At 40.7% G+C, this 17,256-nt stretch overlaps 1 protein-coding gene across 2 annotated transcripts; it reads left to right on the forward strand.

Moving 5' to 3' along the window:
- The first annotated feature begins 636 nt into the window (after nt 1–636).
- On the forward strand, nt 637–17,256 carry map6a (microtubule-associated protein 6a). Of its 2 annotated transcripts, XM_086131146.1 has the most exons (5): nt 637–1,599; nt 8,370–8,583; nt 9,742–9,956; nt 14,864–14,974; nt 16,879–17,256. In XM_086131146.1, the coding sequence occupies exons 1-5, from the start codon at nt 899–901 to the stop codon at nt 17,024–17,026; spliced, it is 1,389 nt and encodes a 462-aa protein (XP_085987272.1). In that variant the 5' UTR covers nt 637–898; the 3' UTR covers nt 17,027–17,256. The 2 variants fall into 2 exon arrangements, with proteins under 2 accessions (XP_085987272.1, XP_085987273.1); XM_086131147.1 differs by lacking the exon at nt 14,864–14,974 and having other exon boundaries at nt 9,742–9,919.

The raw sequence follows: 17,256 nt of genomic DNA on the forward strand, positions 1-17,256 counted from the left end.
GTGGACATGAAGACAGTAAATCTCTGCTCATACTTTCACTTTTACTATCAGTTGTAAATGTGCATATATACCTTCTAAGACATAAAAACGAGTCATTGCCAACCTGCCTGCCTGTGTTCTTCCTAAAAATGTTCTGGTCTCAAGATATGCTATGAATTTATTTACACATACAATTGCATTTAAGCACACTCTATATACGGAATAAACGTAATATCCAGAGATGTAAGTAATTATTTCGTCATTGCAAGTTTCATAAATATTGATTATCCCCCTGCTCATCAGTTTGAAGGGTACGTAAAGGCACTTTGCGTTAATCAAGATTCTAGAGTTGTCGGTTTTCAACCGGAAATAGTTTTATGATTCAAAACAAAGTTCATTTGCCCGACGTGAATTGGGAGTGGTGCTGTACAGTTATTTCAATTTAAATAGGGAAAACCATGAACATATTTATAACAATAAAAGAGATCTCATGAGATTCGTGTTTCTCCCCATTTCGGTCTTAAAATATTAACAATTTCAGATGGTACAACCGGAAATGAGCTATAAATATATAACTTGATCTCATCATTCCGGTTTGTGTCTCCCGATTCTGAGCGGGTGAGGGCGGGGCCGTTTTTCCCTTGCAGTGTGGCGTGGAGTGATGTAGCACAGAGGATACGGACACAGACGACATCCGAGCAGAAAACTCTCATTACGATAAAAATTTTTAAAGGTGAAAGGATTGGCAATGCATGCGTACGCTTTAGAAGTACGATGGATTTGCGTTTATTTTAATCTAACCTGAACATTGGACTCAACTCGCATACGGACTCGCCCCAGTCGTAAACAGCATCCTGTAAAAAAATATTTGGACCATTTAGATTCTTTATCGTCCACTGTTTTCTCAAGGAATCTCAGCATGGCGTGGCCTTGCATCAGCAGGGCGTGCTGCATGGCTCGCTTCTGGAACCAGATGGACAAGGCTGACATTGCGGTGCCTTTGGTGTTCACCAAATACACGGACGCCTCGGAGATGCAGCACGTCCAGCTGCAACCTCCATTACGGGCCGGGGTCGCCATAGAAACCCAGCCGCCTCGCACCCATCGCCGCACCGCCACCGCAGGTCCACGCGCGCCGCCGCGGAGGTGCGTGTCGGAGGAACGAGTGTGCAGCTCGGTCATGAGGGAGGACTTTAAACACTGGCGAGTGCGACCCGAACCCAGCTGTAAACCCAAGAACGAGTACCACGGCCCAGAAATACCGTTCAACAGCGAGACTCAGTACCAGAAAGACTACAAGCCTTGGCCCATTCCGAAAAGGTACGACCACCCGTGGATACCTAAACCGCCAACCACCATCTCCGCGGGCGACGACCGGCCGCTGGACCGGTCCAAACACGGGAAACAGCATCTAGCGGACGCCGAAAGCGGCGTGGAGAAGAGCGCCATTGCTGACAAAGTGCAAGAGAAAGACCTCATCCAGGGCCACGAAAGGAAAAAGCGGTCGAGCAAAAAGGCAGAAGGGGAGAAGAAAGTCAAGGTGGAAAGGGAAGGACGGGCGGCTGTGGATGCCGTCAACAGGCAAATTAAACAGGAGATTGCAGCCGGCAGCTCTTACAAGTGAGTAGAAACACGCATGTGGTTTACCTGTACAGTGTGAACCCCCGTCACCTCCTGAGACCTGAATTCAGTTCATTTTATTTTTTTCTTATTTCTCGCCTCCTTGGAGCTGAATCAACAACTCACAATTTCATAACAACATTTTTACTTAAGGATTTACATCATGTCTACTGTAGTGATTGGCAGTGTTAAAAAAAGTAGTATCATTAAAAAATGTATCTCTTTTCATAACATTTGTGTTTTGCTGCAGTCTTTTTTTCCCCCAGCAAGAAAGAAAAGTTTCAAGATGTCCTGTACTTAGCACGTCAGGGCTTCGTAGGGTAGCTCAAATGAGTCAAGAGCTACATAACAAAATTAATACATACCTGTCAACCTGTTTAGCCATAGTTCATACAGATTTTGTGGCGAATCTTACGTATATGGCCGTATCGCACAAATCATACGGATTCTGAAAATTTCAGTTTTTTGTTTCCCCCCCCCCTGACAGGTAGTTCCGTTTGCTTTTGCCCAGAACGGTGCCCGTCTACTCGAATGCTTTCATTTCCGGAATACAACTCTGAACACAGTAATGCCACTAAGTAGAATGATGATTAGACATTAACCAGACATTGTATTATGGAGATCTACAATAAATATCATTGAAAATTTCGTGCGTTTTTTTTCTGTGCCGTTATTTTGACATAAAATGCTTTGGTATGTTATAAGGACTTTTTCCTCTTTATACGGATTTTTTTGGTAGTTTATACAGGTTGGCGCTCCGAAAAGTTGACAGGTATGTTAATACAACTTTATTTGTAGAGCACATTAACAACCACTAAAGCGGCATACAAAATGTGAACATCAAATAAAAATAATATTTATTCTTTTTACGAAGCAGAGAGATTATATTTGTATTGTATACCCAGTTTGTATATGTGTTGCTGAGCATGTGTTAAAGTTGCAGTTGTTTTAATGTTTGTGATTGCTTAATATCTTGGCTTGTTTCCATTTATTCTCATTTCTATTCTATTCCATTTGACATAATACTGTCACTCTCATTATGATTATAGTTATAGTAATTGTGAATATTGCACCTTGGTGTTTTACGATAGACTTGAACTGGAAGTGACAAATAGACAGCTTGAAGCAAGCACACTCGGGTTCTTATTTTTAGAACAGTCAAGAGAGAGAGTAAAACAGTCCCAAGGAATACCTTAAAAAGTGTGTTTTAATCATTTTATTGTGTCTTTAGGGCGTGAGATGGGTGCATAACATACACAACCAGGGTAATCTGTATTATGTAATGTTCACAGCCATGATAGAGGATGATGAAGCATCAAGTCACGCATGTCGGTCACTGCGCATTGTTGTATAAAGTTCTTGCAATTCACTTTTTTTAATTAAATGCTAAGTCTTTTTTTTTCGTTGTCTTGTGTGGGAGAGGGAAAATATTGGGTTTTTTTCCCCCAGATCTTAGTGAAATTGAAACAACACATATGGCTATTTTATATGAAGTCAAAGTTATGACTCAGTTGCCATAGGAAGAATCACCGCTGATGATGTGGTCTGATGCCATGTGAGATTAGTGTGTCTTGCGATTCAGCTGGTTGGTGCCCCGCTACTGCGTGTGTGTGTGTGTGTGTGTGTGTGTGTGTGTGTGTGTGTGTGTGTGTGTGTGTGTGTGTGTGTGTGTGTGTGTGTGTGTGTGTGTGTGTGTGCGCGTGTGTGTGTGTGTGTTGTGGAGCAGGGTGCAGCCCAGGGCACTGTCCCCCTCCACATGGCACGACACAAGCCCACCCGAACTTCAGTCTTTCGCTGCCAGTGGAGTCTTAAAGCAGGTCAACTGTGGGTTAACATTATGGATGGTGGGCACAAATCACACAGCACATGCTGAAATGGCATCAGTGCTCATTTGGAATACAATTCCATTGGTCACTAAATTCTGTCAGCTTGAAACATTAATGTTTACACTCCAGCTGCACTGTGCCATATGGCGTATAGTTTGTATCTACAAGTATCTACCGATTTGTCTTACTGTTTATTGTGCATGTTTAATTGCTCCATGTACAGCACTTTGTATGCAGCGATGGCTGTTTGAAAGTGCTCTATAAATACTGTTGACTTGACTTGACAAGTTAAAAAAAAAGGGGAAAAAAACGGCAATTAGAATAAAGCTACAAACATTGTGATGTGTGATCTGCATCTCATTGAACCAAAACGCTATTCAGCCATGGCAATTCTGATCCCGTTCATTCTACCACAGCAAATATAGTGCTCATTAACGGATGCAATTTGTTTCAGTACCAGTTCCTCATTCATCCCTTGTACGTTGCCTATCCATGCTAAGTTATTATTAGCTGACATACGACCTCGGCGCTCATCTGCTGTAGCATTCTGTGGAAAATGGACCATCCATCCATCTATCCATTTCCTATTTCCCTAGTCCTCATTAGGGTCACACGTCAGCTGGAGCCCATTCGAATTGTCTTCAGGCAAGAGGCGGGTTACAAACTGGGCTGGTCGGCAGTTAATCGCAGAGCACATATAGACTACCGTTCACACTCATGTTTGCTCCGAGTATGCAATGAACCTAAGTAGCGTGTCAGGAAGTGTCGTGATGTCCTGAAAACAGATCATTGTTGGCACTTCATTGCCTATACTGCATCTGTATACTCACGCACGTGCACAAATTTAAGAGGTAAACACTCCATAACTCAAGAACATTACAAAAGAACAGATTGAGGGGAAATCATGAAGCTGAAAAAATGGAAAGAAACAGCACCTTGGTACAAGCAAAAACAAAAGGCACAGGGTAAGAAAGCTAAACAATGCTGAGTCAAGTGAAGTCAAATTGATCGCAAAATCAACACTCCAATACAACTGCATTCTATTACTTGGATATTTTCTGCTGCTTTGGTCGAGTCATATTTAACCCTTTCAGGGACAGCGGTTACTACAGTGGAAAGCTTATCATGTTATCAGGTTACAGCGTGCATGAAAGGGTTAAGATATGTTCAAATGCCTTATTATGCCTGATATAAGCCATGAGTGAAGAGACGTCAGCTGCCTGAGCCTTTGTTCATGTTCTCTTTTTTTTCAAACAGACAAAGCCTACTTGTCACTGTGTTATCTGCAATGACCAAAAGGGATCTTTTTTTTTTTACTTTCACAAAACAAATGTGAAAAAATAGCATATGAAAGTGATTTTTTTTTTTCGGTGACGACGAAACAGAGGCTGCAGGTTCATTGAGTTCAGAGTGACTTGATTTTCCCATTTTGTCGTGAAACATTTTTTATTGCAGGGAACTCTAATCAACTCCTTTCAAAAGAGACTTTTCTTTCCAAAACGTCTCCAAATCCTCCTCTGCCTGCTGAATGAGTTTGTTAGCAGAATGGAACCCACAGCAGTGAAGTGATTGAATATTGGGGATTTTGAAAATGATCCTCTTAGAGAGCCTGCAAAGCATTGTCCAGAAATGCTTTCGTATACATACAGTATATACCCCAGAATGAGCCGCGTGAAATACGGAGCGATCCTTCTTTTAAATATGTGAAAGGCAACCGCGAAAAGTGCTCAAAGAGTCACCTGTGTCATATGGTACGTTGCCCAAAGAGGAGCTGTATTCCAACAGGCCGGATGAGAGAGTATTGATTGAAAGCCAGTCTTTATGGCCGCTGATCCAAGAATAAAAAGAAGCCACAGAGGTCCTCTGGGTTCATTAATTCCCTGGAATACTCTGGGAGAAGCTGCCAGTGCTTTATCAGCGCAGAGCACTCTCACAATATTTAACTTGAGCCTGAAATAAATTTGGCGGGATTTTAACGCTGTCAAAGGTTCAGATCTCGGCTTCGGCTCGGTCGTGTGGAATCTACATGGTCTCCCTGTGCTTGCAAGGGTCCAGGTACTCTGGCTTCCTCTCACATTCCAAGAACATGCATGGGGAGTTAATTGTCGGCTCCAAATTGCTCCGAGGTGTAAATGTGAGTGTGAATAGTTGTTTGAAATGATATATGTTATGGCCATGAAGACCTATATGTGCGAGTAAGTGGAAAAAAAACCAAAAAAACATTTATAGATACCTCAAGATAGTCTCAAAGCACAACACGAAGCTCAAAAACCACAAGATGGCAGCAGAGCACAACATGAAGCTTCTCAGCTCACTCCAAGGTAGTTGGTTGGCCGCAAGATGCCACTGAACGGCACCAAAGCAATACTGTTATATATATATGAGACAGGGCATTGGCATGACCACAAAACCAGCAAATAGGTGAGTTTTGGGGGTTCACTGATTGTGCTTTGTGATTGACTGACAACCAGCCTCGGCTGTAACCCACCTCTTGCCAAAAGGGGAGTGTGTGACAACAGACTGGTAGTATGTGAATAGATGAAATCAAATATTGGACTGATTCGTCACGCTCATATTCCGAAACAACAAATATATGATTTGCTTACTTTGCTTGCACATGTATTGTGAAGATGTGTATTCACCAATAAGATAGCATGGCTATCTGAGTCTTCCAAGTGTAGCAGCCCATATTGTGCCACATTTTGTTTGCTGCGTCCTGGCGCATTTCCACTTCTGTCAGCGCCAGTGATTGGTTGCAGCGTAGAACTCTTTCTTACGCACATAAACCACCACAGCGGGTTAGCGGAAATATCGCTATGACAAGAATAGCTTGTGTTGCAATGTTACATGCATACCAAAAAAAACCCTGTTACAGTGCTTCTTGCCAATAACCGTTAGACCATTTATGTTTGCTGTATTAGTATATAAAGTATCTTCAACATTTCTCAAGCACATATGGACCTCGGGGACACAGAAATTATTGTTCCACTGTCCATGAATAGCATCTACAGTACGTTACCGTCATGTACAGGCTGGAGTACCACACTGTGAACTCTTTACACTTGGACAATCGACACCCTGTGGTGTCATGTAAGTGTTTTATACCATCGTCCTTGGATGCCATTGTATAATCCGTCTTTGCGCTGTAGCCTCTTGGTCCATCCTGGCCCTGAAAGCGAGCCTAAGTCCTGTTATGTAATCACTCTCTGTGTGTGATTTCCATCTCTCCGGCGCACTGATGGTAGTACCGGCAGTTCTCTTTTCTATGGGTAATGCCCCAGTCATCAGCCTTTGTGCTATGAACAATTTACTTTTCACATTGTGACATTTCACCCTGTGGCTTATTTTATAAATGTGAAAACACATTTCTGCCAGAGTAGTCATTCAAATGTAAATGTGTTCAAACTAACCAACTGGAAGATGAATTCAAAACGATCACCTTATATTTTAACTTAATTATGTAAATGTCGCTGTCATGTTACATGAAAAGCTTTTGTCAACTACTGGCCTATCTATATAAATCAGCATGTATTGTATTGTATTGTATTGTATTTTAGATGACCCAAAAGCAAGACTTGCATTTGTAACCTCATAAATAACGACGGGCATCCAAAATGTCTTGATGCCATTTTTTTCATCTTGAATTTTAACATAGCATTGATTGTTCATAAAGGTGTTGTAAAATATGCAGTAGCTATTTAGATTAGATGTTCGGGCGTTGATTATTTTTTCTCGATCGACATGGCCATTAATGATCCAAAAATGTTTCTATCTGCAATTGTCTCCTGGTGGGCGATTGTTTCCAATGCAACCTCATTATAGCATTCAGCTTTTAACCTGTGAGAAATGTATTCTTATCTATAAAGAGAATGCATCTCACAGTCTCCTTAGTATATATTGACTTTGTTCTCTTCGTAAATAGACTTGGAGGCAGAAGGACGGTGGCCAAGTATTGACTCCATCTCTCTGTGCTTGAAGCTGCTGCGTAATGTAACACTTTACTTTATTTATACTGTGAGCAAGGACATTTAAATGTGCCTCACGATTGTTTACAGTGCGCGTTCATGACTCTGCCAGAGCCAAAGGGGAAGACTGATGTTTGTCATCGGATTAGACTGAAGCAGAGTTGTGTTGTAATTGCCGACCGAACCACTCTACTCTAATGTCCCGCAGAATAATTTTGGTTGTTTTCAGTGAAGATACAAAGAGGAAACGCTGTCTCAATATTGGGCTTTCATCAAATAGTAGACATACAGTAAATTTATAGCGGCGTGCACATGTCATCGACATTGTTGGACTCAAAGCACTCAATGAACATAGAGCAAAATCAAAGTAATGAATACAAAAAGGTCCAATATTTATTTCATCTGGCACGGACGGATGGCAAATGACACCCCCTCGCGAGGTTGGAACACCCAGCTTGGTGCTGAACTGTCAGCCAAATTCCCAAACAGGCGCACTGAGGCATATTACTGCAAAAAAATAAAAATAAAAATAAAAATCTGGCTATGCCAGCATTTCTGCATCAAATGGACATGTCTGAATACATAGCCCTCAAAGTCTATCCGTGTTTTGGAAGCTATGATGACATCTGAAGTTCACCATAAGGTTGCCCAGAAAGCAGGATTAAATGCATTTGTTGTTTTCCAAACTTTGGATTTCAAATGAAGAAAATCTTTTTTAGTATTATTATCTAGTACAAATTATATTTATTTACCTAAACTTGAAAATTGTATGACCGAGAATCTTGTCATGTTTAACCCTTTCATGCATCCTGTAAACTGTCCACTGTAGTAACCGCTGTCCCTGAAATGGTTAAAGAAATTCATTGACTCAGTGTGAACATGTTTAAAAATAATTTACAAGTCTATGGTTGGTTAGAAAATCACTGTCATTTTTTTTAATAAAATAAGAATGATGACCACTTGGCTTCTCTCCTTGCAGAACCGAATTTAAGGCTTATAGAGATGTGAAGCCTGCACAGATGATCCGGGCCAAGTCCCAGTACTTACCTCCGGATGAGAAGACCAGGCTGGAAACCAGCTATAGTGCAACATTCAAGGGACACGCCCCGCTACAACCTACTGACAATAAGGCCCAGGAGAGGAGGAGGATACGCAGCTTGTACAGCGAGCCATACATCGACCCCATTAAACAGGTGCGAACTGATCTGCTGGGTTTTACAGTGTAACTTTAAGGATTGCTTTAAGACATACATGTTTACATTTGCAATTACCCTCAGAAATTGCCTGTGAATGCTGAGCGATTCCATTTAGATGAAAGTACTCCTTTGCGACCATCTTGGACCATCTTTCAGCAATTATAAAGCTTTTTAGCAGGGGTTCACTGTAGTACCACAGCAGAGTCCTCACTGTCTGGCTAACATATGGATTAACATCTTTTTCTCCACCAAACTAACTTGGAGAATCATCAGTGGTTGCTGACACACAGGGCCCTATTTTCATGCCCAGCACACGTCTAGTGAAAGTAACTGTGAATGGGAGGCGTTTTCTTTCTTTGGGCATTTTCACAGATGGTCGCAGTTAGAAATGGGCATTTGCGCAGTTGTGGGAGTGAATACAGCCAGCTTGATTCTCGGCCATTCAAACCGGCTTCCCTCATCCCCTTTGAATTAAGTGCAGGAGAGGCGCGACCCCCATGTCAAAAGTATAATGGACTCGCTGGAGTGGGTACAGGAGAACAGTGTGCGCAAAGTATGTTGTTCATAAGGTACTGCAAGATCACCACTTGCGGATGATGAAAAACTGGTCAAAATCGAGCAGTTAAAGATCGCTTTCAACCCCTCCCCCCACCCATCGTGTGTCTGCTTTAGAAGTGCACCCCCCCCCCCCCACACACACAGGCCAGTTATTCCGCAGTACGGCTGTGCTTTTAAACTATATATTAAACACTATAATAATAATAATAATGATAATTACAATAATGCATTCACTGAATTGATTTCTACAATGATTCTGATGTCACATACAGTATTTAGGAATGAAATACTATCCAAATACTATCAACGGAGTGCAGAATATATCTGATTGTGCTTCAATCAAATCCATCAAAATCACACTACACCATCTGCGCCACAACTTAGACCTGGTTTCACTTTTTCCAATGGCTGGTCTTCTTTCTGTCATGAAGTAGTCAAGTGAAACGCCCTTGGTCTGCCAAACTGGAAAATAGTCTCAGCATTCACACAATGACTGTTAAGATTGCTTGCTCTTTCCGTTCCACAGTTACAGAACTGAAAAAAAAAAAAACATGAACTCAGGCATTTCCACTCATGTCCGCTATCCGACATCCTCAGGTGGACAGATCTACTGTCCCTCGCACTAAAGCCAAAAAGCCTGGGGCTGTCGCATCGAGCCAGGGCAAGCCAGTGAAGAAAGCCAAAGATAAGCAGAGCGCGGCACTGAGGGGTTCCAGGAAGATGACCTCGGAGAACCAACCCGTGAGCCGGCCAGCGTTGGGCGACAAGGAGAAAAGTAAAGAGCTCAACAACAAACTGGCTGAAGCAAAAGAGTAAAAACCATTTAGCACCTTTCATATCCTATGTTTTCGGGGGAAAGTAAACACAGAGGCTGCAAAACAGTTTTTTTATTTTCTGTTGCCATCCTTTGTTTTGCTTCTGCTTTGCTCCCATCCACTTCCCCTCCTTCTCTTTTTGTACTCTTGTACAATAATAGAATAAGGTGACATGTCATCAGTCCATTGTCTAATTTCGATCGTTGCAGTCACAAGCGGGCATGAGTGAGGGTTTTTTTTCTTCCTCTTCTACTCGACGCCACCCCCACTCTGCTCGCCTCCATCTCCTGGTTGCTATGGCGACAGGCTGCCTGGCTACCCGATGCAACGGATAAAGCTTGCATGAGGCCGACCGCAAGCGCTTCTGGTGTCTGGCTTGATTGACTGAGCGTATCGTTCTCCTGAGTTTATCAAAGATTATCAACGGTTGGGAGTATTGAATAGAAATAATGAGGAAAGCTGAAGATCTTTGATAAATGTCATGCCTGGTTAATCATGTGTCTCTGATCCGCATCTCATTTTTCTTTTTTGTACCTGCTGTTTCATCTTTGCTGCTGTTTATGCTTTAGGTTTGACTCGATGCATGATCATAATTCTTTGTGACTTTGGAGCCCAGTTATCTCTAAATTCAATGAGAAACTTACAGTCGTTTGTATCCCTGGGAGCATTTACCTCATACTTACTCACATGCCTATTTTAGATGAGCTTAGTTCAATACAATTTTTTTTAGCTAACTTGCTGCGAGCAGACAATCCGGATCACTCTATCTGATTATGCATTAAAAATTATGAATATGCATATTACATTAATATTGTCTCCAAAGGTCCCCAGGGCATTTAAAATTTAAATAGCATCCTCATTGGTTCTGTGCGGGGGGAGTTTAGTGGGGCTAAAATAATTGTGTTGAGTGTTTGGGGGTCACATAAAACGTCAAGCTTTTAGTGCCCGCGGTCCGAAGTCAGCGTAGCAATGCAGTCGTTAAAAGCAAGACTGATCCCTGTAAAATTACACAATCATTATACACAATCAGGCCATCATGAGCGGAACCAATGAGTTTAGAAAGCCACGCTTGTGATCGTAAAATTATAATGTTAATTACTGTATATGAATTTGATGCGGCACGGTTGGTCGACTGGCTACCATGTCTGCCTCACAGTACAGAGGTGCAAGGTTCAATTCTGGCCTTCCTGTGTAGGGTTTGCATGTTCTCCGCTCCCGCGTGGGTTTTCTCCTGGTACTCCGGTTTCCTCCCACATTACAAAAACATGCATGGGAGGTTAATGGAACATTCTAAATTGTCCCTTAATATGATTGTGAGTACAAATTTGTTTTTGTCAATGTGTGCCCTGCGCTTGGCTGGCAACGAGTTCGGGGTGTACCCCGCCTACTGTCCAAGGACAGCTGGGATAGGCTCCAGCACCCTTGTGAGGATATGCTGATTCGAAAATGGGTGAATGGATGGATGGATACATTTTATTTTGTCTGGTTAGCTTTTATAATATTGGCATCATTATTTTCAATTCATCGTTGCTCACTTTTGTCTTGTTAGAATTCAATTTTTATGCAAATATGTTGATTTTAAAGCTCATTTATTAATGTCCCGGAAGTTAAATATGGTGGTATCTGAGTATATTGTGTGTATAAGAGATATGTAGTGAAACATACCAGATCCCAAAATGTAAAGCCTTGACTTTTTCTTTATTATTTATTTATTTATTTGTTTGTTTGTTTGTTTGTTTTAATTGTGGTTTAAAGAATTTTCTTTACGTCATGTGTTGGATGTAGAAGGTGACCTAAGTAAGCTGGTTTGTAATAATGTAATTGTAATCACTATTGTATGCACTTAACCAATGTTAGCGATTGTAGAGTCATCTTTCACAATACACGTGCGTAACGTATACAATGGAACCGCTAATTCGCTAATCCATGCAAGTCTACAAATAATTTGCATTAAATTTTCCAAAGCAAATAATGGAAATGAACAACATTGTTAACGTCATACGACATAAACTACTTTTAATGTTGGGCAGAGGTAACATGTTTGCGTGGACCTGAGAAGCAAGTCTCTTCACACTCCGATGAATGTGACGGACTGCATTATCATTATTATCGTCAACCTGTACTTAAGCAGGCAAGGCAGAGGTGTGCGTAATGTTGTCTCTACTTTTGGGAACTGAACATTTAGTTATCAGTTTTATGTTTGTCATCACATTGTTTCCTCGCTTTACCACCTTTGGTACCCTTCTGTGATAGTCATCAGTGCTTTCACTGTATAAGTAGACATATTTACTATACTTTTTCTTTCTTTACCTTTCGTTTAAAAGTACAAATGCACTGGCATGGGTCGAATCCCTTCACGCCCCCTTTAAACGCTCTACACCCACACGCACACACACACACACGCGCATACACATGCACGCACACACACACACACACACACACACACACACGCACACTTAACATTCTTTCCTTTATACGCTGTGCAATCATTACCACCATCAACGCATGACCCATAGGGGCTGAAGGCCAACCTCATTTGCATTTTGCAGCCTTTGGTTAGGTGCTGTCACTTTGTCTCATAACACGGAGGAGGAGGGGCCACGTCATGTAAACAGTGCTTGACACGCCACACACCCGGTGCTTTCTTTGTGGTTGTTAGCTAAAAAAAAAAACACGGATAGAGAGTTTGGGAAAGAAAGTTATGTCTAGACAAAAAAAAAAAAAACTAAATAAAACATTGACTGTGACGTACTTGTGTTTCTGCTTGCTCATATTTAAAGGAATATTACAAATAAACGACCCCCCAAAGAGGCAAAACAAAAGGTGTCTTCTGGATTCTTTTTGTTTCTAGTAAAGCGTTAGTGGTTGCAGGTTTCTGTCAGTATTACTCCTGTCCCAGTCTTTGTCAAACAAAATATGAAAATCCACATGGAAGAGGATTTTCTTATCCAAGATTGCACCGCATTCTGGCATGACCTCTGGCATTCTTTCGATGATGCATGTTGCCCTCGTGAGAAGAATATATTGTTTTTGCATCATATCTCTCACACAGATGCATCACAAAAAATTTGTGGACAACTTAATTTATTTCACTAGTACAATCCAAAAAGTGCCGTATCTATATACAAAGTGATATATGTTGTGATTTGTATTTGTTATCATTTTGAAGATTATTGCTTGGACCTAAAAAAAAATGTGGCCATCTCAATAAATGAATATTCCATTTTGAAAAAATAAATAAATAAATAAATAGGGTTTTTAATATTGGATAGGAATTGGCCTCCTGAAAAAAATATTCCTACGTGTACATTATGTGTTTGACATAATGAGTTGCATTTTTTGAATTGAACTATTAAAACAAATGAACTTTTCCACTGTATTCTAATGTATTGAAATGCACCTGTTTATTCCAAGAGATCATGTGGCTTTACAACAACATGCATGTAAAAGGGTTTTTGGAAATGTATTCCTGAATATGTCATTCCAGAAATACAAACCCATTTCCAATTAAGTTGGGACGCTATTTTAAACAAAACAAAAAAAAAACCCAGAACGATTTGCAAATCCTTTTCCACTTATATTCACTTGAAAAACACAACTATGTATTTATTTTGCAAATGTTCACTTATTCAGAATTTGACGCCTGCAACATGTTCCAAAAAAGACATTGCCTTTTGACAACACTCAATAAGCGTTTGAGAAATAAAGACTGTTGAAGCTTTGTAGGTGGATTTTGCACTTTATAATGCGTCACATATTTTTAATGGGAAGCAGGTCTGGACTGCTGTCAGGGCAGTTTAGTACTCACTCTGTTTTACTACGAAGCCACGCTGTTGCAACAGCTTGGCATAATCTTGCTGAAAATCTGCTTATTTTCATGTCCCTGAAAAACCTTGCTGAGATAGCAACATACTGTATGTTGCTCCAAAACCTCGATGTAAATTTCAGCACAAATGGTACCTTCACATATTCTGGCTTTTGAACTTTTCACTGATAACAATTTGGATGCTCCTTTTCCAGTTCAGCCCGGGGAACACAATAGCCGTGATTTCCCCAAAACAATTTCAAATGTGGACTTATCAGACCACACTACACCTTTCCACTTTGCGTCAATCCTTCTCAGGTGAGTTCGGGCCCAGAGAAGCTGCCATGTTTCCGGGTGTTGCATGGTAGAGTTTGAAATAGCATTTGAAGTATTCCTGATCCTATCCTCCTCACAATGATACTCATTTTAAATGCAATGAACCATGTGGGCTCAAAGGCCACAAGCATTCAGTGTTGGTTTTAGGCAGAGATTTATCTTGAGTCTTTGAATTTTTTGATGGGAAACGGTAGATCACGAAATCCATGTATTCCGTGTAATTGTATATTGACAAACGCAAATTGGTCACGCAGTTGTTCACATCCTTGCTTGTGAAGAAGTGAGCTCTGTATCCCCAATCATGACACTCGCCTGTTTCCAATTAACCTGACCCATGGAAGGTTCCAAACAGGTGTTTTTTTTTTGTTTTTTTTTTGCACCCGTCCCTGCTTTTTTGGATTGTATTGCAGGCATCAAATTCAAAATGAGAGAATTGTTGCAAAAAATTAAAATTACTTAAAAAAATAATAATAATAAGTAAATGAATAGAGAAATACATTTAATCAATTTTAATATTACATATCTTGTGTTTTGTATTCAATTGAATATGCTGTAGGTTGAAAAGGATTTTCAAATCACTTTTATCTCCTTTTATTGACATTTTACTTTGGATCCCAACGTCATTGGAATTGTGGGTTGTCCAAACCAAATATATATTCGTTGTCGCACTGTCGTCATAAGTATTTGGGGGATGTCAAGTTTGGATGATGCTATGTCTCTGAGTTCTTATTCGCTAATGAGTGACATTTGTATTCATTTGAAGGGTTGTGCTAAAACAACACCACTACATACAGCTCTGCCAGCCAATCCGAGATATTGGCTGGGTACAGACCCTAAAGCAACACCTGTGGGGCTGTGCGCTACCCGATCCCAGGTAACCCTCAAAAAGTATCACTTAGAAGATGTCGGCCACAGACAAATACCACGCATCCTCATTCATGGCCATTGAGATGTGATTTTTTTTTTCGTATCTTTTTTTTTTCGATTTCACAGTGGCACGGTTTTATTTAAATGGTGAATCACCTACACAACACCTTAGAATAGAGTTACTGGATAAGTATTTGTCTTCCATATGGACACCCAAGTAGTGGTGTTGGGATCGGGGTGGGGTGCGTGGGGGGCTTGCCTGCTGTCACCTCCTGCCTGTAAGCTACCTTACATGGAGCCCTTCGAGTTGCAGCCATGCTTAAACCTGCTGGAATGCACCAATTGTTTCATGCAGTCAATTGTAAGTGCATGTGAAATGTTTCATAACCCCCCTCCCCCCACACACACACACCTTGGGGAGGGGAAAGGCAATATTGAAGTCACCAGATTTGTGGATTCCCATATTCATGTAATCACATCGCTATGGTGGATATAGAAAGTGAAGACATTCCTGTTCAGGTATGACATCCTGACCAGGCTTGCAAGGCTAAACATACGCATCTCAAATCATTTACTCTCTCTTGAATAGCGCTCTACATACCGGTAATTGTAATTTATAAAAACAAAGAATAATGACATAATTAAGTAGAATGTAAAAAAAAAAAAAAAAAAAAAGCTGTTGTTTTAAGTACCCAATGTAGAAATCTCTTTGTTTTATGTTTAGTTTGACAGTAAACTTCAAATGGGAGTAACATCAAACTTTTCAAGCCTCCTTTTTATGAATTGTTCACAATTTACCAAACTGTTGCTTCTTGTGAAGTGAGATGAATTAAGTTGATTGCCACCATGCAGCTTTTTTATCTCAAGTTAGCGCCCACGTGCCAGCTTGTACCTTAAATGAATTCGGGTCATTTGTATCTCAAGGCGCCACCATTATTTCACGCTTAAGTTTCAAGTCAAAGGCCAGCTCTGAACCCAAGTATGTGTATTTGAGTGGGTAAATGTTTGCCCAAAAATACTTAATACTTGTCATGAAAACAAAGTTAACTTCATTCGTTAACTCAAAATTGCAGTGTCTTTGTAAAACACGACATTAATACGTACTTGTTTGTTTATTTTGGGGGACATAACTGGAATCTGCATGTCACTAATGTAGGCTAATGCACAAGTCAAGTCCAATCACCCGTCACATTTGTATGAAAAGCGCTTTGTATGTTTTAAGGACGGTAGCTGAGCATGTCTTCTTGTTAGTTAATTGTGCACCATTTGTCGTCTCTAAATGTTTCATATCGTACAAGTCCCAAAGGATGAGAGGACTCGATTTGTTTGTACAATTTCGATTTGTATTACATAGTTTGAGTTGATGCCTTCATGATACTTTCTATATCCACCGAATAGATTGCATAGGCACAGGAGTTGATCGTTGACTTGAGCTTGTCACATGGTTGGGATGTGTTCTCAAAGCATGCCTTGACTGTTTTTTTTTTTGTTGGACCTGCAATTGAAAATTTTATCCAGAATATTTGCAGAGTGCTATCTTGCACCCTCAACAAGGGTAAGTACAAATAGGCTTGGAGAGAGGCAGTTTGGGGAAGGTTGTGTTAGTGGTTGGCCCATTAATACTGAAAAGGTAATTCCTTCCAGTCTGATTTGGATTTTTTTTTACATATCCTAATTTCCATCATGTTAGAACACCCCGAGACCCTCATTGCACTGGCCCCCTTATTAAGTGGGGGTTAAGTTTATGTCGAGTTTATGCTGCTATCTTAGTAGTTTTGATCTCCTCAAATGAGCGGTCGCAGGGTGCTCGACTCAGCCAGGCGACTGTTGTTGTTCTCCTGAAACAAGTTTTTCAACGTGTCTTTTTTTTCTTTCTCCTTCTTGACACCTTAACCATGTTCTGGCTCCTAGAGATGCTCAGGACGAGTTTGTCCGACCCGGTCATCATCATACCCAGGGTGCTGCTGGAGGAGAACCTGAATCACTACTGGAAAGAGATGAACACCGACGCAGCAGCGGAGTTGTGCGATTTGCCCTTGATTTGAACCAGACTGAGTAGTATTTTGAAAATCTCACACACACACGCATGTCTGAAATATTGTTTTGAGCTGTTTGGCCCGTGGCATTATTGAAAAGGTGCTATATAATTTTTTCTTGTTTTATGCATTGTATTTCAAAGCTGTATCGACAATAATACGAGAGAAACACGCCATAAAGTGCTCATATCCCATCTAAAGAAACCTGTATACAGTTATAGTGTAAATAAAAGTTCAACACTTGCAGATTGAA

This window comes from Hippocampus guttulatus, chromosome 15 (genome assembly GCF_054856545.1).
Source record: "Hippocampus guttulatus isolate MCC_2025c chromosome 15, RoL_Hgut_1.0, whole genome shotgun sequence".
NCBI classification, from domain to species: domain Eukaryota; kingdom Metazoa; phylum Chordata; class Actinopteri; order Syngnathiformes; family Syngnathidae; genus Hippocampus; species Hippocampus guttulatus.

Excerpts from the sequence above, each read along its gene's own strand:
- map6a (XM_086131146.1), top strand. The coding sequence starts at position 899 with ATGGCGTGGCCTTGCATCAGCAGGGCGTGCTGCATGGCTCGCTTCTGG. Across the intron at positions 9,957-14,863 it reads AAACTGGCTGAAGCAAAAGA|GGTTGTGCTAAAACAACACC; the intron begins GTAAAAACCATT and ends ATTCATTTGAAG. Across the intron at positions 14,975-16,878 it reads TGTGCGCTACCCGATCCCAG|AGATGCTCAGGACGAGTTTG; the intron begins GTAACCCTCAAA and ends TCTGGCTCCTAG.